The 24,223-nt window shown below is 40.1% G+C and overlaps 3 protein-coding genes across 3 annotated transcripts; all 3 read right to left on the reverse strand.

The window, feature by feature from the left end:
- Positions 1 to 213: 213 nt before the first annotated feature.
- smc5 (structural maintenance of chromosomes 5) lies at positions 214 to 14,921 on the reverse strand. The gene is made up of 24 exons (XM_088291762.1): positions 14,604 to 14,921; positions 13,414 to 13,555; positions 13,238 to 13,290; positions 12,381 to 12,543; positions 12,152 to 12,286; positions 11,868 to 12,008; positions 11,332 to 11,493; positions 10,638 to 10,709; positions 10,158 to 10,413; positions 9,940 to 10,094; positions 9,651 to 9,764; positions 9,448 to 9,542; positions 8,055 to 8,187; positions 7,796 to 7,969; positions 6,658 to 6,827; positions 5,641 to 5,764; positions 4,954 to 5,076; positions 4,731 to 4,856; positions 4,538 to 4,633; positions 4,009 to 4,113; positions 2,610 to 2,729; positions 2,075 to 2,254; positions 1,203 to 1,298; positions 214 to 1,126 (listed from the first exon to the last, which is right to left on the reverse strand). The coding sequence occupies exons 1-24, from the start codon at positions 14,753 to 14,755 to the stop codon at positions 989 to 991; spliced, it is 3,225 nt and encodes a 1,074-aa protein (XP_088147888.1). The 5' UTR covers positions 14,756 to 14,921; the 3' UTR covers positions 214 to 988.
- A 2,266-nt stretch (positions 14,922 to 17,187) lies between these two features.
- On the reverse strand, positions 17,188 to 20,705 carry LOC148340447 (gamma-crystallin M2-like). Its single transcript, XM_088290016.1, has 3 exons — positions 20,642 to 20,705; positions 19,475 to 19,717; positions 17,188 to 17,545 (listed from the first exon to the last, which is right to left on the reverse strand). The coding sequence occupies exons 1-3, from the start codon at positions 20,657 to 20,659 to the stop codon at positions 17,273 to 17,275; spliced, it is 534 nt and encodes a 177-aa protein (XP_088146142.1). The 5' UTR covers positions 20,660 to 20,705; the 3' UTR covers positions 17,188 to 17,272.
- Positions 20,706 to 22,331: 1,626 nt separating this feature from the next.
- Positions 22,332 to 23,454, reverse strand: LOC148340448 (gamma-crystallin M2-like). The gene is made up of 3 exons (XM_088291427.1): positions 23,288 to 23,454; positions 22,963 to 23,205; positions 22,332 to 22,649 (listed from the first exon to the last, which is right to left on the reverse strand). Exons 1-3 carry the CDS (start codon positions 23,294 to 23,296, stop codon positions 22,374 to 22,376), a joined length of 528 nt encoding a protein of 175 aa, XP_088147553.1. The 5' UTR covers positions 23,297 to 23,454; the 3' UTR covers positions 22,332 to 22,373.
- Between the last annotated feature and the right edge of the window lie 769 nt (positions 23,455 to 24,223).

The following is a 24,223-nucleotide window of genomic DNA, read 5'->3' on the forward strand; positions in this document are numbered from 1 at the left end:
AAACCCAAATACCCTAAACCTAAACTCTTGCTTTATTCCGCTTTGTATAGCATGTGCTCCTGCTTCCTTAAACTCAGATTAAACCACTTGTTCAACTGGTGCCACTCAATCTGGGGTCTGTCTGACCTTTGGTTCTTTCAGGACAACACGCATAGAATTACACGGTAGGATGTTGGTTGATTCACGATCTTGATAATCATCAAAACAACCAAATCTAGTGAAACCGGAGCTCTTGTTTAATGTTTTGTTTCATTCAAGACAGCTTCCGACAGCAACAGCACATTTTAAACAACTCGGAAGCTTTTATTAACATAATTGAACCTCCAAAAAGTGGAATGCAAACAGGGATGCTGCCTGATTTCCAAATGGTTCTCATTTTGAGACAAACTTCACATGGGAAATACAGTGGAACATCCAAAGTTGAACATCACAAAATAAAAACTAAATAAACATCAAACAGTTGTGTGCTACCACAGGAGACTGAGTGTGCCTAAAGCTTTCCTATGAGGACCAAACACAAAAATGGAAGAATGCACGGCCTACTTTAAAATTATCCGACTCCAATTTATTAAAGACATTTTTTTTTAAATTTTGTTATTTTTAAATGAATGGGGATTCTGCGTTACAGGCATCTCATTAACGTGAACATAAAAAAAAAAGACAAAATCGGACATACTGTGTTTTTCACAGGCCAGCGACGATATTCTACCTCCACTAAAATATGCAGTGGGCCCGTGCTCTATTTCATGCCACCACAGAAGGGCATGACGGTAACCATAGAACAGAAAATATGCTCAACTTACTGTGAGCAGGATAGTACAAAACCTTCCAATGACGGAATAAGTTCCATTTCCTGTTTTACGTTTCGCATCACCGTGGCGCATACGCTAACAGAGCTGAAGGCTCACGGAATTTGCCTCGGTGAATGCTTTTAACCTTTGAGGTGCCTTCTTCCCAAGGCATCAGAACGCATTTGTAAAAGTCCCAATCAAGTCTGAGCTTTCCTCTTCCGACGACATCGCCGAAGGAACGCCCTGTCGTCCCACTCGTTGGAGCGAAACATGTGAGGGCCGTTGTGGACGCAAAGGATGGTCATCTTGTCCATGTAGCTGAGGTTCCTCAGCAACTGCGGACCGACACGACAAAGTGTGACTTTCAGGAAAAAGCTGAGTCAAACGGGAACCTGCGGCTCAAACGCTCACTTTGGGGGTGATGAAAAAGTACTGTGACGTTTTCTCTTTGCAGGCGCTGCTGACCAGAATGTCAAAGGCTCTCCTCTCGTTGATGGGATCCATACCCTGGACAGAGGACCAAAATACTTGGGTGATTTGCTCCCACCTCTAATAAAAGCCATCATATCGTCACTGTCGGGCGGAATCCTTGAAGCTACATACATTTCTTTTCAAGAAATAAAAAAAATAAATAAATAATGCCATTTTGCTTGAGTTCCCAAACACTGCTTTGTTCAAGTTGGTATACTTTATCATGCTATCATTTACTGTTGCAAACTCACATCAACATAACACTAGCCTAAAATAATTTGCAATTGCTAATTTAATACATTTATTACACTATCATTGATTAAAATGGTACGAACACAGCACCAGCGCCAGCTGTGTATCAGAGGCCTGCCGACATTCAATTCTAGGGACGTAGACTTACGACTTGCTATTTATATTATTCGCTGAAATTAGAGACTTCTCCATTTTCTCAATTTGTGTTGCACTCAACTGGTGCCAAGTCACCTGACTGATTCCTGCACACTGATTCGCATAATGAGGACTTTCCATATTGGGACTTTCAGAGTATTAACACTCCATGTAAAATTGCACATCTTGAAAGCAACATTGACGATAACGCGATAAGCGCTATTTTGAAGGTCTTCAAGTCATGAGTGAATAAATAAATAAAATAGTGGGTCAACTAACCCAGCATATTAGGCAGACAACACTGGAGAACAATTTGAAAAAAAAAATGATGCTGCGTTACCTGGATGAAAACTAAAATAAGCATTCTAATTCCAAAACTGCAGTTATTTTTTTACAAGCTTGTCAAGTTTTTTTCTGTAGGTTACCTGGTTGATCTCATCCACCACTCTGAAGGGGCAGCGGTTGAGCTCCTGCAGGGCCATGAGGTACAACATGGTGGAAACGCTGCGCTCGCCTCCACTCTGATGGAATGGTGTCAGCTCATGTAGCTGACTGCTTTCATGGAACTTGACTCGAATGTTGATGCCATACTTGTCATATTCCTCCTGCGGTAGACCGGCAACACCAATCAAATACAAGGAGAGATTTTGACTTTGGCGCCCAGTTACAGCGCATGGATGTGAAAACATTCGAAATATTAAATGGTGGCGTACACATATCAATAATTTGTCTGAATCAAACCATCGCATTCCTATCAAAGGTTTAGCAAAAATGCGCTACAAAAATAATGATGTAATGTCTTGTATTAAAAAAAGAGGTTGAAATGGCCAAACAACATCCATCCCACTGGTTGCCCACAATTGTGACTCTCTCTTTAAAAATCAATGTACAGCGTAAGTAAAGTGAAAAGAAACAGGGATGCTTAAAAGGGGGCAAATCAAAGGTGAAAAGGTGTGTTACCTCATTGTCAAAGTGCAAATCCACTTCTCCTGCACACTTCATGGCGTGGAAGAAATCACTGAACTTGTCGTTAATTTGCTCCACCAGCTGTTTCAGAGGGTTGAGCCAGTTTTCCTTAGCCTGTGCAAAACACAAACACACACACGCATATAAAAATCGATGTTTACATTTACCATGTTTCTCGGACCTGAAGTCATTCTTTATTTTATGGTCAATTTAATATTTTTCTACATGTGGGTTGTTATTCTTACAAATTATTGACCCATGTTAAGTGCTATAAATGCCGCGCACTCTTTCATAATGTAATATTAATGGTTGAACTCTTAAAAACTAAAACTAATATTAAAATAGCTAACTAAAACAAAGGATTTTTGAAAATATTCAAATTAATAAAAACTAACAAACATGCTCTAAGAACTGATTAGAACTGAATTTATGGAACAAAAGTCGAAACAAAACAAAGACCATCAAAATATCATCAGCAGTCCTGCATTAATGTCATTATGAATTCATCACTTATCACTAACGTCCCCAAACATGTCAGTGCATTTCTTGCCAAATTGCTGCTATTGTAGTTTGGATTGTGCTTGAAAGGGAGCCTAGTCAGAATCCAAGAGAGATGACGTCATGAAATTCATCAGCATAAAGACGTTTCGTCGGGTACGCTTCCGTCGTCGCTTCAAAAAGCAGGTTGTGTGATTGTGTCATCCTTTTCCTCATCGACAACTTACTATGTGTGGATGTGCAACAAGAGAGAAGTCTGGACCCCCTACTGTAAATGCAAAATGCCAATCTGAAGGGAGCTTTTGGTATACTTTAATGAGAAAAGGATGTATACGTTTTAATTATGCATTTATTTATCGATCATTATTATTAATATTATTACAATATAGATTTTTGTTTATTGTGTTGTATGTTTGAACCTATGTACAGAACTTGGTTACAGCTGTGCATGTTTTTAGTGCTATATAAATAATATTTCATTTCAGGGTTAAGGGTTCATTTGTGAGATTGTAGTTCTAGTTCACACGGGTTGACTAATTTGATTAATTTTCATTTACGAAACATAATAGGATTTCAGTATAATTTTATCGGTGTGTTTTTTTGAACCTCTAGAGCTATCTGGTTTGGTCAAATGACATCGAAACCACTTTGAAGACCTTTTCACGAAAAGTATTTTTTTCTTAGAGAAAATATCCTTAATTGCTGCTAATTACATATAAACTAAGAAAACACTAATGAAAAATTATTCATTTTAACCTGCAGACCAAAATAAAAACTCCTTTCACTAAATTCACTCAAAATTGAGATGTCTAATTTTTGCGCCTGAACTCTTCAAGTCTCGAAGCGTTGGACATTCGCATTCTAAAGTTTAGAGGTCAAAATAAGTGTGGTGTACCTGTGACATCCTCTGTCTGAAAGCAGTTAAGTCAGCGTTCTTTTCAGTCAGCTCTTGTTCCAGCTCCTTGATTTCCTGCTCCCGTTTGCTGCACTCCTCGACAACCTGGGGGGCACAACAACAATCAAGGTCATACACAAATCCTGGTGTGTGAGCCGCTTCAGAGTTTCAGTTTAATATTGACGTTACACTCTTGAAAGTTTGTCCTTAACTTACTTTTTGTATGATGTTACATTTATTTTTTTTTTAATATCTTGCCACAAATAACTGACACACCCCTAAAAAATGCTTATAACTGTATACATTAATAAAATTACCACAAATGATCCCAAAACACTTTAAGATCATTTCAAACGCATTGTACAACTTCCATCCATTATTCGAACCGCTTTGCCTCACGAGAGTCGCGGGTGTGCTGGAGCCCATCCCAGCTGTCTTCAAGCAGTAGGCATATTTCGTAAAAATAAATGCCTTACCAATTGTTGAGCTCAGATTCACCATTTTTTTGTGTATGCATGTCAAGAGTTACCTTTTTACTGAGTCCGGGAAAGCACTCGGCTCTGGACCGCTCTTCATTCAACATAGCGTCCAACTCGTCCAGCGTGTCGGGCAGCTTACTGAAAGCCTGCATTAACAAAACAAAAACTTTATAGCAATTGCACTCACATGCCCATCGGACCACACAACAAGTACAAAATTTAGCGGCCGGGGAGAGCCTTGACATTATGGAGGTGTTCGGGTAACGCCTCATCGGGTTGCATCCTGCAGACGGATTTGGCTCGCTTCATGATCTCTTTGCATTTTTGTTTGAGCTGGACTGTCCGTTCCTCCAGCTGGATGCACGTTTGCTACTCAAACACACACATACATAAATACAAGCAATAGTCACATCAGCAACACACAGCTAGAAGATGCTGAGCAGCTATCGGCGGGTCAAATATTTACATTAATGCTTTTGAGTCCATTTGCGCCTTCTCTACAAATGGTCTCCAGCTTGGTCTTCTCTGCCACCAGGCCCACCATCTCCAATGCCATGTACACCTTCTCCATGGTCAACTTGGCTCGCAGCTAGAGGAGGCGACAACTGAGGTCAGAATGACATTCTCACGATAACAGGGAAAGCCAGAGAATTTAAAAGAACCATGAACGTGGGACAAGAATCATCTTAATATGTTTGTAGCGTTTCAGTCATCCTGGTCATGGTAATACACAAAAGTTGAATTAAGGCAACTGGATTCTTTTTGGATGATGAAGACGATTAGCCTTCAATCATAGAAGCTTTTTAGTTTAACACTGATGATATATAAATTGGGGAATTCCACACGTAAAATTTGACCTGAGGATGTCTTTTGGATTAAGGTGACACATCAACAAGTAACAGGAGCCCATTTGTCTTGATTCAACTTTTTGTAGATGATACAGTTTTGTTCGCTTCGTCAAATCATGAGCTTCAAGTTTTGTTGAATCAGTTTGCAGTGGCATGTGTGCAGAAAATCAGCACTTGTCTAGAGGCATTGGTGTCCTCTTCGAGTTGGGGATGAGATCATGCCCCAAGTGGAGGAGTTCAAATAAGAGAAAAATGGAGCGGGAGATGGCAGCACACGGGGGGCATTCCTCTTTTTTCAGCCTTACCTTCATCTGTGTCAATAATGCAGTAACAATGGATGTCTTCTGGGAATTGACAGCACTTATTTTCTGTTTTGTCTCTGCCTCAACCTTCTTCAAGTCAATTCCACTTTGCTCCAGCTGCCTCAGCCTAAAACACATGGAGGTAGGCCATCAGACGCCAAATGCATTCCATAACAATCGATCTCTGGAGCGTACCAGTTTATAAGCCACGCCCACTAACTTTTTAGATGGTTTAAATGGCTACAAAACTAGTTGGCATTGTTTTTTTTTGTTATTACTTATGGTAGGTTAAGGGAACACTCTAAATTGAAACAGCACAAAGTAACGCCGATGCACAGAAAGAGTAAGTAAGAATCGTTGGATTTGACATATCGACTGCCTTTTTCCAACGGCCAAATCGACCGTATTCAACTTAAAGTCAGCATCCTAGTTGACGGACACGCTTGAATGTGAATATGGATCCTAATTCTTCAATATATGCAGATTTGGTTTAAACGGTTGATCAAATGCACATCCACTGAAAACAAACGTGACGCTAATGTCATCAGGATAAATAAAGATAAAGATAAAGATGTCCGTTAATAGTCCCACAATGGGAAAATTTGCAGTGTTACAGCAGCAAAATATAGATCACACAGAGGCGGAGGCGTAATGTAGCCATTAATGTATAACATTAGCAGCAGACATTCATAAAAAGCATGCAAGTATACACACAGATCCCCATGTATATACACACTTACATCCCACAACATAGTGTAAGGAAAACACTCTTAATGTCTGTCCATGGTAAAGAGGGGAAATAAATAAAAACGCTGCGATGATGAAAAAAAACAAAAAAACACTGAATGATAGAAAATACTGCTATGATAAAAGTACTGTAGTGGTAAGAGTACTGAAATGATAGTAAAAGTACTGCAATGATAGAAAATACTGCAGTGATAAAAGTACATATAAAGTACAAGTAAGTCCAAACTTTTAAGTCATTCATGCAAAGCGAGGCACCAGTAGGTTTGATCATACCTGTCCTGTTTGGTGCTGATTTTCTGCTCCAGTTGTCTCTTTTTGCCCTTTAATTCCAAGAGGGACTTCTTCTCTGTCAACAGTTCATTGTCACGGCGATCCAGTGCAGTTGCTTCTTTTTGCAACGTGTTTATCTGCTCATCAATCTCTCGAAGCCTTGACTGGCAAATCTGCATGAAGGGGGTTGATCAAAAGGATTTCAGTCGATTACATTTTTGAGTGCGGTCGCTTTAAGGAAGAGCAATAGAGCGAGGGGGGGAGCGCCTTTGAGGACAGGTGGATCAAGCCATTTTTTAAGTAAAAGGGGGGTTTACATTTCAAACAATTACTGTATAGTTTTTACAAATTTCTAGCTAATTAAAAAGAAAATAGTTAAATGACAAACAATATAAATTTTAGGGGGCTTTGAATTCATTTCAGGAGTACTTCAGCACCTCGAAAAAGGGGCTAAACACGCCCCTGCATTGAGATTTATGTCATTAGATTTGTGCCACTATTATAAGCACGTGAGAGGAGATTTTGAGCACCAAAGCGTGTTTTGTGGGGCTAGTCCGTCAAATGCTTATCTGCTAACCAGAAGAAGTAGTTGTTGAAGCAGCAAAGAAAACGTGCGCTCATGCATGCACAAATGTGCGTTGAATGCAAGTGTGGCTTAATGTTGTTCAAATAAATGACAGGTTGCCTCATTACAATAACATATGATGCAAACTAACGAGACTAAACGCCACTGCATTGGTACACGGTGTCGAGGTGAAGGAGTTCCCGGTCTATGACATGCTAGCCAGCTCCAACCCTTAGCCTTCACATCACACGAAATCCAAAGCCTTATTCCAACAACAAACCTGCTAACAAGATAACTTAGACCCAAGACAACCGAAATGAATGCAGTCCAAGAGAGTATTTGCTTGCTAGGTTTTTGAGATGCAAATTGATCTTTAACCCATTTGATCCATTTTCTGATTTGACTGACATGAAAGACATTTTTCACCCATGTGTCCCAGCCCTACTTTGCATATTTAATATATTTTTTACACAAATTTTGGTCATGATATTTGTGATGTGAAACCAAGTAATCGATGAATGCAGTTGAAATCACAGCTCATTTTGAATGCACTTATACATCGCAGGTGCCGCTCACCTTCATCTGCTGCTCCAGCTGCCGTTTCCGTTCGGCGTCCACTGTGATGCTGAGGTACTTGGGCGGATACACTGTCGTGTTTTTGGTCGATGTAATGTTGGAGTAGAAGGACTTCTTCACCGTATATTTGTGGTCAGTTGTGTACAGCACTTTGATGTAGGGCTCCTCAATCACCTGCAAAATACGCGCAGAATTCAACCCTCATTCCTGGATTTCATCTAACAGGAACTTGACTTTTAAAATTGTGTGACGTTAATACCGTTTTTATCATGGCTTCCGTCTGCTCATTGCCGATGGGGATCTCGTGCACTTTATACTGATGACACAGGTAACTCATCACCTCGTCGGGGGCATCAAAGGTCTCGCGCAGATAGGTGAAGAATCCAAAACGCCTGCAAGGACAGACAAGGGAAATTAACCTTGATGTTAGCGGCGCGACTGCACCAGTCTAATTATTTAATTCAAAACTATCTGAGAATCTGCAAAGGTTGGATCGGACCAAACGATCCAAAAGGCCGCTTCAATTCTACATTTTTAAGTGAGGAGTCTGCCTATTTGGGCGAACCGACTCACAATAGGGTTGTTGTGGCCAGGCTTGGCTGCTGACTGACCGTCAAATTACTTAGTCGGCCTAAATACTGGTCTCTCTATTTATTACATGTAACTAACACAACTGAAGGATCGCTGCAATATTTCGGATTTTATGGCCATCAATTTGACATTTCTGATGCGCTTCTTCTGATCTTCTTCTTCCGGCGGCTTCATTTTAAAATCCTGTTTTATATCTTTATATCTAATCTACAGACAGGAGTCGTCATTTTTTAACAATTCAGCACATGGTGCATGTTGAATTAAAGTACTAAAAAGTTTGGGAAACTGGCCGTTCGGGTGAAATACACTACAGTATTCCATTTTCTAAACTTTTGAATACATCTGTCCAGCTGTTAGAAGTTTCAGTAGTTTGTGTTCTCCAACAAGGAGTGAAGAAGCCAAATTCACAAAAGGTAGTTTTTTTTTTTCAATAAGATGTTGTGAGCGCCAATAGCGACGAAGACATTATGCTGATAAAATTCAAAATATCGGGGCAGATTATTCTAATATTTGAAGCGGTTGAGGTTGGCATAAGTAGTGATGTTCCCATAAACTTTGAAGGTTGATCGCATTTTTTATGACATTGAGCGACGTCAAGCTTGCTTACACGAAGCGCCGCCAACTTTCTTACTGTGTATGTATGGACACTCCTCAGAGCTTTTCAGATTACAAATTAATCATAATTGAAGCGACTGATTTAGAAAGTAACGAGACGTGGCTATACCTTGTCGCTGGTCAATTTTTAATTCTTTTATGACATCCTCCTACCCCTTCACATTAGCAGGAAGCAGGGTTGAAAAGTTTTCTTTTATAATATGCCACAAGTGGCCCTTCCCACATTGTTAAAGTCGGTGACTGTCTTAGAAATTGGACTCGCACAAACAATTTCCATGTAAGCAAAACGCTCATTTCGCTCCACCGGAAGTCACGCACCTAATTCACGCAAAAGCTCATGGGCGTAGGAATAAGGTGGGAAAGAGAATTCCTTAAGTTCTCTGATGTAGAGGTCATTGCTTTAAAGTCCCAACTTAAAAGTAATGTAGAATTCGTTTTACCCTCACCTCAAGGACTCAATATGCCGCGATGGAGCAGCTCTTGAGCACGTCTCCGTTGGAGCAATAATGGCATTGACTCTCAAATTCAAGTTGTCACGGACCTGAAGTCAGAAATATTCACACTAAATACATTATCAGGGGGTTCAATTTGATTAGGACCGTGTTTGCTGAAAAAGTTGCCTTCCTACAATAATCAGAAGCGTCCTGACCTCTGCCAAGAAATTTGCCATGTCATCTTTCCTCTGGAAGACAAATGCCCGTAGGTCATTGAAGGAAATGTGGTTCTCCATGTACTTGGCAAAGCGATGATCTTTCATGTTGATCTGCGGAAGCAAGATTTAAAAACATATATAAACATTCGGGCTGGGCAATTAGTAGTGTTGAAGCAAAGCGTGTCCCCGCTCGGGTACACTGGTTACATGCTGCAAACTTGGAGGAGCTCGTTCACAAAAGCACATTCCGCGTTGACAACGTGGCGACTACTTCAGTCCGACTCACCACAAGCATCAAGGGCTCGTAGACATTTCCATTGAAGAGGTGTCTGTTCTGCCTGAGCCACTGCACAGCCGTGTGCGTGTCCCTGTGGCGTCCACGCAGCTTCTCCTCTTTTACCTTCATCATGTTGTTCATGTCGCAGAGATTTTTCTCCAACACTGTCAAGCACCACAAAATAAAATGAGTTGCTGGCCTCAATATGACGTGTCTTTGATACTTGCTTTTCAACTCCGCAGACAAGTTGTTCTTCTCCCGGCTCAGGCCGGCTTGCTCTTCTTGCACTTTTCCCCGCTCCAGCTGGATGTGCCGCAACTCGGCATTGACTTCACTGATCCTCGGCGTCACGTCGGGTTGCTTGTCGACTTCGGCCAGCCCGACTTTCAAGTCCTCGATCATCAATTTGACGTTTCTGATGCGCTTCTTCTGATCTTCTTCTTCTGTCTTCTTCATTTTAAAATCCTGTTTTATATCTTCAATCTGCAGACAGGAGTCATTTTTTAACAATTCAGCACATAGTACATGTTAAATTAAACTACTTCTAAAAAGTTTGGGATACTTTGTGTTTGGGTGAAATGCACTAATTGAACTTAATTTGACCGTCTCTAAACTTTTGAATACATCTGTCCAGATGTTGAATGTTTCAGTACTATCAAGTACTTGCAAGTCAGCACCTTGGCTGAGGTCTGCAATTTGTCACTCACCTTTTTGTGAATTCCATCCAACTGATCTTGTTTTTGTTTGCATTTCAAGGAAGCTTCTTTGATGGCAACACTCTGAAAATGAAGTTTAATTATTAACAAAGAACAGTGATACATTTTTTATATATACACACATATTGTAATAATCTCTCTCTCGCCCTCTGGCGGGTATGACAGAACAGTTGAACAGTTAATTGTTGTTGTCATACAAGATTAAAGTGTAATGGCACATCTTTTTTGCTTTTTTTAACGTTCATAAGGATACAAAGTCATGCAAATGTGGCACGTGTGGCAGGCATAGAGGGATTTCTTGGCTATGTTACTCAGCCATGAAAAGTTTACTTTATGCTGCTTTCAACATTTGCGTTGTACCAATATCAATAGTTTGATGAGACACGCGACGAGGGATAGACTGATTATTGACCAGGACGATTATCTTTTTTTTTTTTTTAAATCTGCCAGTCGATATCATATCATTTTAAATTGGGTAAACTTCATAAACCTATCATTATGATGATGATTTCACTTTCACTTAACGTTGTAAGATGTGCCTGCGAACTCCATGCACTTTTTGTCACGAAACACTCCGGTCGAACTAGGTATAGTACAAAATCCTTAAAAAAAATAAATAATACAATGCATGGCTATAAATCAAGCGAGATCATTATCTTTTGTGTAGAATCCAAAAATGATTCACCTTTGCCTTCATTTGCGCCTCACTAGGCTTGAGCTGCTCTTCAATGGTCTGGAGCTTAGTCAACATGGGCACTTGGGACTGCTTGAGGGTGGAAAGCTGCCTTTTAGCCACGTCGCGTTCCTTCTTCACGCCCTCAAGCTCCTTGCGAGTGGTTTCGTACTCCTACAAGCAGAGGCAACAAGCGGCTTCAATATTTGAATGAAAATTCTCACGCGCCAGTGACCTCCGCTCACCAGTGGCACTACGGCAGCAAAATTCTCTGAATTTTCAAAAGTGTAAAATTTCCATTGGGATTTACAATTATAAAGTTATGCGCATCAATTAATTTGTAAATTTTATGCTTTTAATTGTGTTATTTTGCTAGGATGTTTGCTGCTGATAAAAGATGTTTATATTCATACTTGAATATGATATCATTCCATTAAATAAACCTCAATTTCCAGTTCATTTCCATAAATCCCATTTAAAATATTCACAGATTTAAAATTTTCAATAAAATGAAAGTAAATTGTCCGCATCTTTGCAAGCCAACTCACCACCCAGGGTGTCTTCTTCTCAAGCAACTCAATCACATCCAGATGCCTCTGCTTCTCATAATAGCGGTCCTCGTCAAGTTTGTTTCTCTCGTATCGCTGCTTGGTTTTCTCCAGGTAGCTAGTTCTCTCCTTTATAACATTCTGAAAAAGAAAGCAGCAATGGAAAAACGTTAGAGAATAACAAAATGTTAAATGAGCCCATTTGGGATTATTTGTTGTCATCTTTAATGTTTTGATGGGACTTTCACAGTGAATAAAAACAAGGCCATGTGGTACGTGTTTACCTCCATTTCTTTATCTTTGGTGCGAAAACCTTTGAGCTCACAGTGATACGCGTACAGCTGCGGGGGACCCACAGACTTCTCGGTTGCCTCCAGCAATTCGATTTTGGACATTTTGGCAAATTGACCCACTTTTTCCTGGCGCAGAGAAACCAGAGACATAGAAGGGAAGTCTGAAAAGACTGACACTAATGTTCTGCATGTCTGCATTTGACTCCAGACTGAAACGTACCTGCGGCAGGAACTGGCAAAGGTTGTTGACTTGAATTTGCAGAGCTTTGACTTCCTCCTCAACTGTTTTCTGGTTACAAGTTCTTCCGTTCAGCCTCCACACTGACTGGTTGTTCTCCACATGGATCTCTCGATTAATTATTATATTGCCACCAATCTTGAAGCTGAAAAGAATATTAGTTTACGATTAGGAAGTTTCTCATTGCAAGATTTTATTATTGAAGACATTTTTAAATGAACAATAGAATTTTAATTAATGGCATATAATTTTAACACATTGACATAGTTGAACATAATTCCAGTCATAATGCATATGAAAATGTATCTTATCAGGCCTACCTTTCTACTTTTGTGCCAAATTATGAATTACATTAACTAATCGGGTTATAAAACTTTACATAACCGATTAAATAACATAATAACATTACATGCTTAACATGTACACACACCAAGTGACATCAAACAATCAGAGGAGTAATATTTGAGAATATTTCATCAAATAAGGCATTCAAGGAGAAGAAAGCGGGACGACTTCAATTTACGAGAGAGGAGCAATATACGCTGACAGAATCGCTGATGCTTTTATAAATCACAGAGGATTTTTTTTTCTTATGTCCAACAAAGGAACGTAGTAGTCACTTTAAGAAGGTCAGGCTGAAAACAAAAACTCCATCATCGGGTATGAGGAAGGAATCTTCTCTCACAGGTATGTATAAAATGTCAAATCAGCTCTACAACACAGTATCAATATCACATTTTAAAGTTATGTTAAAAGAGCATGTCTGGTCCAGTCAGTTAGTATTTAACAGCTAGTTCCTTAATCATTTGACTATGTCTACAACGTCACAGACAACTTACAGTTCAATTTCAACAAATCCTGCGGTGCATCCTTTTTTCACATAGCCCCCAACCTAGAAGACAAAAGTCGTCATTGATATTGTGAGCACATCCACAACACTCAACAATTATCTTGCAGTGTACTGTAATCATTTGTTCATTTTAATTGGTTTAACTTTCCGCCTGTGACTTTTGACCTTGTCGTCTCTTTCCAGGAGGGTGGTCTTGCCTGCCAGGCTTAGACAGATGGCGCACACAATGCTGGACTTTCCGGTTCCATTCGCTCCAATAACCATGTTCAGGTTGGGTCCTGGACGAACCACAGTGTAGTCGTACGTCCTGTCGGAGCAAGAAAGACACGTCAGAGTGTAAAATGGCATTTATATAAGTACAATAAATTGATTAAGAGAATAACATTACCAGCAAGAGTGAAATAATAAATTTGAGTGTACTGTTATTTTTACAACTCCTACTCCTTACGCATATGGTTTGCGTTGGCGGGGCCACGTGAAATGATGTGACAGGTTTCAGTTTGAATTTCACACCTGTGGTATAAGCAATGCATTTTTACAGCACAAGATAATATAAAACCACTAAGACATCAACTATGGCCCACAAAAGATTAATTGGATGGGGAGCAGATCAAGCAAAAGCATCAGAGACAATTTTGTATCAAAGAAGGCCAGAAGGTAAATCTTTCAAAATTATTTACCAATCTAGTCCTTAACATAAAAGAAAACAGGCATGCTTGGAAATGAAGCTTTAATTAGAATGTAATATTTTTCTTTATTCTGTTTCCTTAAACGTAATGATTTTTTTGCTGGTGTTGTATTATTATCTTTTTTGCAAAATATTCCACCTGACAGTTTTTTTTTTATCTGTTAGTGTGTCGTAAAGGCGAGGGCGCAGGTGCCATTCCAGCTAGGACCACCCCTGATGGCAAGGCACCGATGCACATATTCGAAAATTACTTCCAACATTGAAGTACAGCAAATGTCAGATACTTTAAGGCATTTTCCCCAAGTAAAATCCTACAAAGTGAGTTTTCTTCCCAAGTTCGTTTCTATAAAGATACTTTTGCTCAAGTATCAGGTTCAGGTAACGATACTGTACAAGTCTGACGATTTTTGTGAAGGATATTTTGCAGTTCCTTTGTAAATAGACTGTTATAAATAACAAACCAACAATACTTATAAACTAATAAATACATATTAATAAAATCTGACGGAACACTGGCTTAGAAGGAGGAATCACTAAGACAGTTGACAGAATGCTAACTAGTTAACAACTACATGAGTCGAGAGGTGTGTTGCTTCGTTGTGACACTTGTGACATGTAAGGCACGTTGACATGATTCAAAGTATTCTCTTTATGACGATTAACTTACAGAAAGTTTTTCATGGTAATGCGAAGTACCGCACCCTCCACAAAAGCACAGCCAGCTTCGTTGGCTTCACTCGACTGGCTGCTCGTGGGGACGCTGGCTGGCGAGCTTCGGTCGGCATGATTTGGTCGAATTTTTTTCCGGGGAATCGCCATAATGCTACGAGAACGAGACAAGCCACCGACACTTAATACTTCACCTAACAGAAATTCCCAGCCGACATGTTTTCATCTAAGCGCGGCGCGCTCATCTTCTTCGCTTGTAATTTCTAAGCGCTTTGCAAATAACGTTGAGGTGCATAACTGACACCTACTGGAGTGGAGTGTGGATCAACAAGTGGGGATCGTCCAGCCGGGATGGTCCATTTTTCAACAACAAGCACTATTTTGTAGTTTTTTTAATCAGGGGTCCAAGAAAGTAGCCGCACGAATACAAGTTCTTACGACACAAAAGAGCACAAACAAAATAGACTATTTCAACCAAAAAAGCGGACGTTTTTACAGCAAAAATGATCGGTAAAATTTCAGGTTTATTTCAGGAGATCAACAAAGATGCCGATGCCCGTCCTTATTTTAAAACTATATTTTGATGCAAAACGTTTTGAGGCAATCACTGGACACATTATGGTAACTTTAATGGACTTCTGCGCTTCTCAGCAGGTATAATGGGCCACTCTTCATCAGCAAACAGCTCGAGTTGTCTCAGCTTTGAAGGGTGCTTTCTGCAGACCGTATATAACCTGGAATTAATTACAACTAACTTCTTATGTTATTGCTCATTTATAAAGGGTAATGAAGGAAATTATGGTATTTTAGTTGCAATGACTATATATGACCAGTAGAGGACAGCGTTTGCTGCTTTGCGTGTATGGCCAAAGGGGACTCCCGCATTTTAGTGCGAAGAAGAGCTCCCCGTTAGGTGGAAAAATCAGTGTTGAGCGAACGTTGTGAATAAATGTTGACGTTTTATGTTTCAGAAACCCAAAATCAAACCCTATAAAATTAAATGTGTAGTGAAATGTTGAGAAAGTCAAGTCTTTCTCCACCATGCTACATTAGCACTTTCCATGGGTCAAATGAGCAACTTTAGTGCAATTTCTGCCTTCTTTAATAAGTCACCAATAAATGCAAACACAATGTGTTCGGAGAGGCTTTTCGTCGTTTAATTGTTCGTAGATCGTTATATATTCCAATTTCATCCATAAGCGTTAGCTTGGCAGACCCTTTCACACCATGGCCTTTCAGGGGCTACGTCTACACCACTCATCCTAAAATGATGTGTCGAGTGATGCCACACTCGCCTGTGGAATCAGCCTCCTCGCTGGAGCTTTGGTGCTAGTCTAGCCATTCTCCCACCCATCTTCCGCTCTGCATATCTTTACTAGGGTCGTGCGCTGGTGTGCTGGATTTTTCCAACTTTGAAACTTCACAACCATGGTTGTCCTAAAGCTCGCAATCTCGCTTTGGTGTGTAGTGTATTTTCACAAGGTCTAACATATACAACGTATTTTATGGCCATGACGAGATTTTTGCTTTTAGGAATACCTACTCTTGTGTTGGACCTCCCTAATACATAAGTGACACCCTTGAGAGGCATCGGGCCTCAACTTCCCAAGGTTGCATGCAGTAAGGGAGTCTGGCGCAGAGGATTTGCATATGGGAGGGGGTCCGTACCTGGTACTCATAGGAGGCTGTTGATAAGGCCCGTTTAAGGTCAAGCAGGATAAAAATGCATATGCAATAAGGGAGAATTGGATATTCATGTATTTTGTTTGCCTTCCCTATTAGAAGGGAAGGCTCGAGAGGGGGGGGGACATTTCCCTTTTTCTTTTTGGGGAGACTTCTTTGGACATCAGCATGTGATGAGAATAAAATCTCTTTCGGACCAAAATGGCTGTGTCAGAGAAGTTTATTCCATCACCAACCCTGCCATGCTCGGCGACCCATCCGGAGGGAAGCTGAGCCAGACCCACACATCAACCACAAAATATACCACAGGTGCCCCTGAAGCGACACCTAAAAGCAATACCGCACTGTGATGCAGAACATAAAGAAAAGTGTGTTTTTTTTTTTTTTTAGTGTGCACAAACCTGGCAACTTCAGAGGCCACTTCATGACACAACTATTGTTCAATTGTATTTTTCCTACAGCGCATGAACGCAAGATTTTGGAGGTACCGCGAGATTGTTTTGAGCAGACTGTTGTTGGATGTTATGCTCGTGAGTGTTTGATGGCAGTAAAGACTGTCAATCCTGTCTGGTTACTGATTCAATTAGTATCATTGAGGCAGCTCTGAAAATTATTACAATTGAATGATCAGATTTTATTTTTGAAGAAAATCCGGGAGAAGATAATGGCCAAATACATGACAACAACACTACATCTAACTCTGTCCATCACTATAAACCAAACAAAGACAGGCAAAGCTTGGTCCTAAATTTCACAAGAACGCAACTCCACTTTACTTTCTCTATTTTTTTACTAGTAAGCTAATAACTTTTTTAGGTGGCAAACGGCTTGGCGCAAAAAGTTTGAGGACCACTTTTCTACCTCCTTGAATTTTTTTTCTCAAATAAAAACACCACAAATGAGCTTGTGCATTTATTGCAAGGGGTTGTTTTGGGAAGGAATACAGGGAGAAGAATGGGAAGCGCTTAACATCGGTGTCATGGTTTAATAGTCCACAACACGTCTCATGGAGCCAACAGTGGGGTGGAGGGCCCCCCACTCAGCATGCCGCCTGTATTCACCCTTCTCCAGCAGGTACTGGCGCCCCCTATAGTTGGGTTGCTTGTAGAAGACCCACATGCCATCTTGGACGTGAGCTGAGTGAACGTCCCGATAGCGCCAGCGGTCCTGCAGGTTTGGCTGGTCTTCGCTGAACTCCATCATTTGGCCATCAAAATCCGCACGTTCATAGATGCGAATCCTGTGGCGACTTGGAGCCTGGAGCACAAAGAGAGGAAGTTAGGATGACAAAAGGAAAGTCACCATGACCATTCCGTTCTGGTCACCGCAGAAATTCTAGTGTGCCTTTATATTGGGGTTGTCTGGCTTTTTAGGTCTGGGAACCTGGCACACTACCAAATAAACATTGCTACCATGTGTATGCCTAATTAAAAATGATGAAAATGAATGAAAGAGTTCCTATTTTAGAGAGGAAAAAGTCCCAATGTCACAATAACAAATTCATATCTCTCGGAGAAATAAAGTTGCAATCTTACGAGAATCAAACTATTTGTTCCAAGATAACATCGTACTATTATTACTATATATTATATTATTATTAGATGTTTAAAGACTGCTTAATTCTGTAAAAATGACCCAATGAAAAACAAATTAAGTAGAGAAATTACTTGCTTGGTCTTAAAAGGCTGAAATAAGTGGACAGCAATGACATAGAGGAACATAAACTTGGGAGCATTGATGACAATGGTCAACAAACCAACCCGTTGACCAACTAACCAAACCGACGAGTCGATTGACTCCCCAGTCAACCAGCAGGTCATTTGATTGCAGCCTTGTCCAAGTTTATTGAGAAAACATTCATTGGCAAGACACCACCCCCGTTTTTGCTTTCCGCTTACCGTGCATAGAACCACCCACAATCTCATTTATGGAGTTTTATGAAATTATTCATTCCAAAAGTGCGCAATATCTTTCGTTGATCTTTTTTTTTTAATTGTATGGTTTGTTGATTTAGATTTAGATTTATTTGTAAAAAATGTCTTTCAATGATACATTTTTGCAAAAGACTCCTTCGTTCTAAAAAAAAACGACAATACAACATAACCAATCAACCAAATGACTAAATATCAATTATCAATCAACTCACCAACCAATCAATTGTCTAACCTACCAAACAAAACAGTCATGTGACTAATCCATCAACCAACAAGTCAGTTGACTAATCATCTTTCCATTAAATATTTGAGTCAGCCACATCTGGCAACAGCAACTACCCTCATATGACCACTCCAGGCAACACAGTGTCGTCTTTTTTCATCTTTTGATTTCAATAGAACTATTTGAACTCACATTTGTACTTTTCTGTACTCAAAATTCTTCTTCCTTTCTGGGTGTACCTTTAAAAAAAGATTTCACAAGATTCCAGTATTACAAGTACATTAAGGTTGATGTTAACCTAAAGAGCGAGGGATTACATGATATTAGGTCACATTGCAGATGGAGACAAGGACCCGGTGCGTGGGAACCTGTCAGACCTAATTACAGCCTTATCAGTACATGTGGGTCAGAACTCTAGTAAAGCACAAAAATCACAGACACAGGACTTTAAATTAAAACTTTATCTGCACAAGTGGGGAAAAAAAGGCCAGGAAGCACACATCCCGCACGGGTGCAGGATGAGTCACCAGACAGTTCCAATCTCATCAATGCATACGGTCTGAACACCGGCCAACACAAAATCTCACACAGCGAGACTAACAAGGACACTAGTAAACCACAAATTGAGAAATCGTCATTTTTATGACAGCAGCCCTTCGAGAACTGAACAATGAGGGAACTGGTTTGGCTGTGTTTTGTTCAGTCTACTCCACTCTTTCTCACAAAATAACTTTTGAGATAAAATTCCAGTCGAAATTGTAATTTGACCCAACTTCATCTCCAGCCTGTGTCTCTTGAAATCTTGGACACATTTTCAACTCCAAAAGACGTAGGGATTTCTTTTTAATCTTTGAAGATACATGCTTTCCGAAACCAACACCCACCAAGACAGGAATTGAGAAACTCCACACTTAAGTTTTTGGACATGGTTTTACATCCAACAATCAACAGTTGTCTCCAATTATCCTTTTCGGATTCCCATAACGCTGATGTCTGACAATCTACACACCCTCGTTTTGCGGGACTTACATGTCTGATCAGGCGGCAGGAGCGGATGGTGTCGTTGAAGCCATTCCAGCTTTGGAAATTTGGGTACTCGCCCTGCACCAGTACATACTGGTAGCCCATGTACTGGGGTCTCTCGTACAGCACCCAGGTGCCGCCTTCCACCCGAATGGAATTGCAGCGGCTCACGTGGGGGGTGAGCTCAGGACAGTCGCTGCTGCATTCAAAATAGCGGCCCTGGTAGTTCTTGTCCTCGTAGAAGAATATCTGTGAGGGGAAAATAGCGTTGCCCTCAGAGATTTTAAAAACAAACATTTAAATTTGATTACATTATGACCTTTAAGTTCAAAAAGTGAACAACTAGACTGATCACAAATGACATCAAGAAAATTGTTCTGACCATGTTACTCATATTATTAGAAAAAGATTCACTAGTAATAAAGTTTTTCTTTTCTTTTTATAGCATGTCCTTGAGCAAAATCTTTAACATCAATTCGATTTGCAACCCTATTTCTGTCGTTAGAGTTATACTACAATTCATTCAAAGAAAATAAAACTGGATTTAATTGTAAAAGCAGCATTTCTTTTGGAAAGATGTTTTGTGGTTCCCTAGGGATATGCAACACTGTTGCACCAAAGCGCACTTAAGACGACAAATACAATATATCGTAAAAAGTGGAATGGTGGAGATGGACAAATCAAATATTGGTTATTTCTATTCAAATTACACATTTTTTTAAAGCATAGATGCAAGTTGTAAGCATACTTTTCAAGATCTGCTCTGTTTTTTTTTTCTCGAGCACATGAAGGTTTTTTATAATAATAATAATAATAATAATAATAATAATAATAATAATAAGCTATTAAAAGGTCAAACTTATGAACAAAAATACAAAAACTTGTTCTGCAAGGGGAACATTTTTTTTTTTAACTCGGCATCAAAAACACATTTAGGGACACATGAAGCCATCTCTGATTAAAATTTTGTTGATGACCGAAAATGTTGCTGCTTCCAATTCTGGAATGACCCTCATACTGTAATACAGACTGACCCTTATACTTATACAGAAGTAGAATCTTGCATTCACTGTTTCACTGCTTCATATATAGTGTGGATAAAATCAACATGAAGAATCAAAATTGAAATCGTCTCGACATATAAGGAGAACTTTCAACACAGTATGTACTCACCTTGCCTGTACGCTCCATGATCACTTAGTACTTCCAATCAGCCCCGTCGAATCAAAAGCCTTCATTTGCGCTGCCTTACAGCGGCTCCACTTTTATATAAACGCTGATGAAATGCAATGCCAGTGGAACGATTGTCATTCAAATGAGCTGCCCATTAAGTTTGCCGCATTAGCTGAGTTTGCATTTGGCCTTTACATGTGTTGATACGGAAATTTGCAATGATTCTAAAACTAACAATCCTGCAACAGTACAGTTGTGTAATTTTGTTATATATGAAGTGTTGATTCACTCACTGTGTATAAAATGACACGTTGTATTCCGACTGCACAGTTTTTATCTGGATACTCAAAGTCGGAAGAGTCAAAATCCTCCACATCAATAAACCAAAGCAGCTTTTTCTCTTTTTCCATTCATAAGCCATGGAAAAAAGTAAATGAAAAATGTATTTATGATTTTCATATCAGTTTTTCACAATGTTGAGAAGCCTTGACCCTTGATTCCCCGGGACAATGCAAACGATATCTAAATGTCTGCAGCAGCGGGCGCTGGTAAAAACAAGATGTCAGGCAGAACGTTACTGCGAGGCATGAGGGCTCCACATTTGGCACTGGCTGGAAATTATTCTTGTCAATGTGTTTCAAAACTGAAATTGTTTAGCAGAAGTTCCTTCAAGCGTTACAATTCTTTATCATCTTGAGATAGTCTCAGCAAACCAATGATGATTTATGTCAGTGTCGGACAATTTTGAGGGCGTTTCACATACCATTTCAATAATTTTGTAATTTTGTAGACAATAACGACATAAGATTTTATTCAAGTGATGTAAAATGTTCTCTTATTATTATTAACATATTAAATCAATGAATCGTTTCATTTCACTCGAATGCATATGCACCTCCCATATTCCACATTCTGCAATGGAAAGTAATGAAGTGCAAATATTTTGTTACTGTATTTTTTCTGATAGCTGTACTGGATCATTTGGTTTTCTAAAGACGTTTGACTTTTAGTCGATATATTTGACAACACATATCTTTTTTTTCTCCTTACTTTATCCAAATAGCCTGATTACTTTTTTCGAACTCAAGATGATGTAAAACAAAAAAAAACATAAACAATATGTAAGCAGCCTAAACCAATAAAAGAGGAAACTTGTTATGTCCTTTTTTTTCATTGTGCCAAGATATCAAAACATATTTTTTTAAAGCACATTTTGTAACAACGTACATTTCACTCTGTACTTTCACTTTTTACTTTTTAAGTGCAGGTGTTCAATCAGTGTTTCTACTTGTACGTCTTTTTGACTTTGCTATTGAATTACACTGGGAATACTTTTACCAGCAAAACATTTGCAGGTTCATACAAAAAATATAAGTGCAAAGTGAATTTCCAAAAAACCTTTTATAATTTCCGTCACTAAAGGGTTAGCAGGAGTGGCACACAGTACTGTAGTTCTATTGACATACAACGAGTGTGTTTATTTTTGTGCGTCCATTTTTTTTATCTTTACACACACAAAAAAAAAAACATTCACATAAATTCGCTTTACAGTACATTTGTGAGGTGTGCAAATATAAATTGAATCCAGTGAGTCTACACAAACACCGTATATCAACAGAGCCTCATGTAATTGTAATGTGACCACATCGTTCACATGCAACAAAGAAAAGAGCCCAAAAAAAGCAAAGAGTTTGAGTCAGCTAATCATTTATTGATGCATTGGGCGAGGAGCCTAAAACTCTGTGATCCTGCGGAAGGAGCCAATGCCGGGAGAGGCGGCGGCCCAGTCGGCGTGCTGCCGATACTCGCCCTGCTCCAGAAGGTACTGATGCCCTCTGTAGTTGGGGAGGTCGTAGAAAACCCAGGCGCCGTCGCTCACCACGCAGGAGTAGGCCTCGCGCACCTTGTAGGCGTCATACAGCGAGGGGCAGTCGTCAGTGCATTCCACCATCTGGCCGCCAAAGTTTGGCCTCTCGTACAGCCTCAGCTTCCACGCGTTGCCGTAAACCTGAGAGCGCGGAACAAAATAGTTAATTCCTGCAACATGCTCATCAGAAATGACATGAATGAGATTATTGTTGTGAGATTTAGGTAAATCTTTGGTTCTGTTTTTTTTGGATTATTTCAATCCATTCAGATGTAATGGAATGCTACAATTTTTATCGTCGACCTGAAACTTGCAGGCTGTCTAAAAATAAAGTTGTCTTTCTCCAATGTGTTTGTACGGCTGGAGTCTTTTTATGAGCATCACCACCTCAAGGCTTATAAAACTATATCAAGAGCAAACGTTGGCGTAGATGAATTCAAATAACGACTCTTACGTTCTTGATGGCGCGGCAGGATTTGACGCTGTCGCTGAAGGCCATCCACTGCTGGTTGTCGGCATACTCGCCAGGGCAGAGGATGTACTGGAAGCCCTTGTAGTTGGGCCTCTCGTAGATCACCCACACGCCGCTCTCCACTCGGATGGAGCTGCAGCGGGTGAAGTAGGAGTGCAGGTCAGCGCAGTCGCTGCTGCAGTTGTAGCAGCGGCCTTGGAATTTCTTCTCCTCGTAGAAGGTGATCTTTGGCAGAGAGAGTCAAGTGTCACTGTCGGTCTCAGAGAGTAAGCGAACGAACAAATTGTTCCAATGGTTTTCAACTCACCTTCCCCATGTTGATGCTCAGCGATGCTCGGTCCTTGCTGAAGCCCCGTCAACGTATTTATCGATAAACAAAATGTGCAGCGTGAGGCGAGCCTTTGATACCCAGATGAGGCGGATTTACATATCAGCAAAATGGCCCGGTGGCGTTTGATGGGCTTTTGTTCCTCTGTGATGATCAGCTGCGATCAAACGTGTGCTGGAACAGTGGGTGCAGCGATGCCCCTTGATGGGGGACAGGGCGGGTGGCAACAAAAAAAAAAACGTTTTGTTTTCTGCATAGTCACACGATAACTGTCTGTCAATGGGGCAGAACAAAAACAAACTAGAAGTTGCAAACTTGCCTCATACATCGCTTGGGAATGCTGACTGTTGCATTGGACCAGCCAAAATGGAATGAACTCAAAAGACTGGGTAATGCACTTGAACACATCATACTGTACATCCTGTACTCTATAATGCTTAAATTAAAGCAAATTAATTGGATGGCTGGCAATAATTTTACTGTCCATATTAATTTGCATTATATCCTTTGACAGAAAGACCAATATTCCAAAACCTCTAAAATGTCAAATGCAATAATAAAAATAACACTCGGGCAGTATGGTGGGTTTGTGTTTAGGGTTTGATTTTGACATCACAAACGATGGACTGGTCGCCACTCATCAGTCAAAGTCCGAGATCATACTGACAAACATTAGATTGGTCACTAGCCGATATCAGGGCGCCTTTGACAAAATATGAACTGGTTGCCAGCCATTGTTAGTTCACATACAGACATACAATGGATTGGTCGCCAGTTAATGCCCGTGCACATTTAGACAAACAAGCCCTGACACTCAAATTCACACCAATGTACATTTCTCACGGTATTGAGCCTGTCGTAATTCTGCGTTTGGTTAGGCTAGCCTTGACGAACCGTCTTCGAAGACCCACAACG

This window comes from Idiotropiscis lumnitzeri, chromosome 3 (genome assembly GCF_059441095.1).
Source record: "Idiotropiscis lumnitzeri isolate Australia: NSW breed Sydney's pygmy pipehorse chromosome 3, RoL_Ilum_1.0, whole genome shotgun sequence".
Classification (NCBI taxonomy): domain Eukaryota; kingdom Metazoa; phylum Chordata; class Actinopteri; order Syngnathiformes; family Syngnathidae; genus Idiotropiscis; species Idiotropiscis lumnitzeri.

Excerpts from the sequence above, each read along its gene's own strand:
- LOC148340448 (XM_088291427.1), bottom strand. Across the intron at positions 22,650-22,962 it reads CCTGCCGCGCCATCAAGAAC|GTTTACGGCAACGCGTGGAA; the intron begins GTAAGAGTCGTT and ends CCGCGCTCTCAG.
- LOC148340447 (XM_088290016.1), bottom strand. Across the intron at positions 17,546-19,474 it reads CCTGCCGCCTGATCAGACAT|GCTCCAAGTCGCCACAGGAT; the intron begins GTAAGTCCCGCA and ends TTTGTGCTCCAG.
- smc5 (XM_088291762.1), bottom strand. The coding sequence starts at position 14,755 with ATGGCGATTCCCCGGAAAAAAATTCGACCAAATCATGCCGACCGAAGC. Across the intron at positions 8,188-9,447 it reads CGGCATATTGAGTCCTTGAG|GCGTTTTGGATTCTTCACCT; the intron begins GTGAGGGTAAAA and ends CTGTCCTTGCAG. Across the intron at positions 5,077-5,640 it reads CATTATTGACACAGATGAAG|CTGCGAGCCAAGTTGACCAT; the intron begins GTAAGGCTGAAA and ends CGCCTCCTCTAG.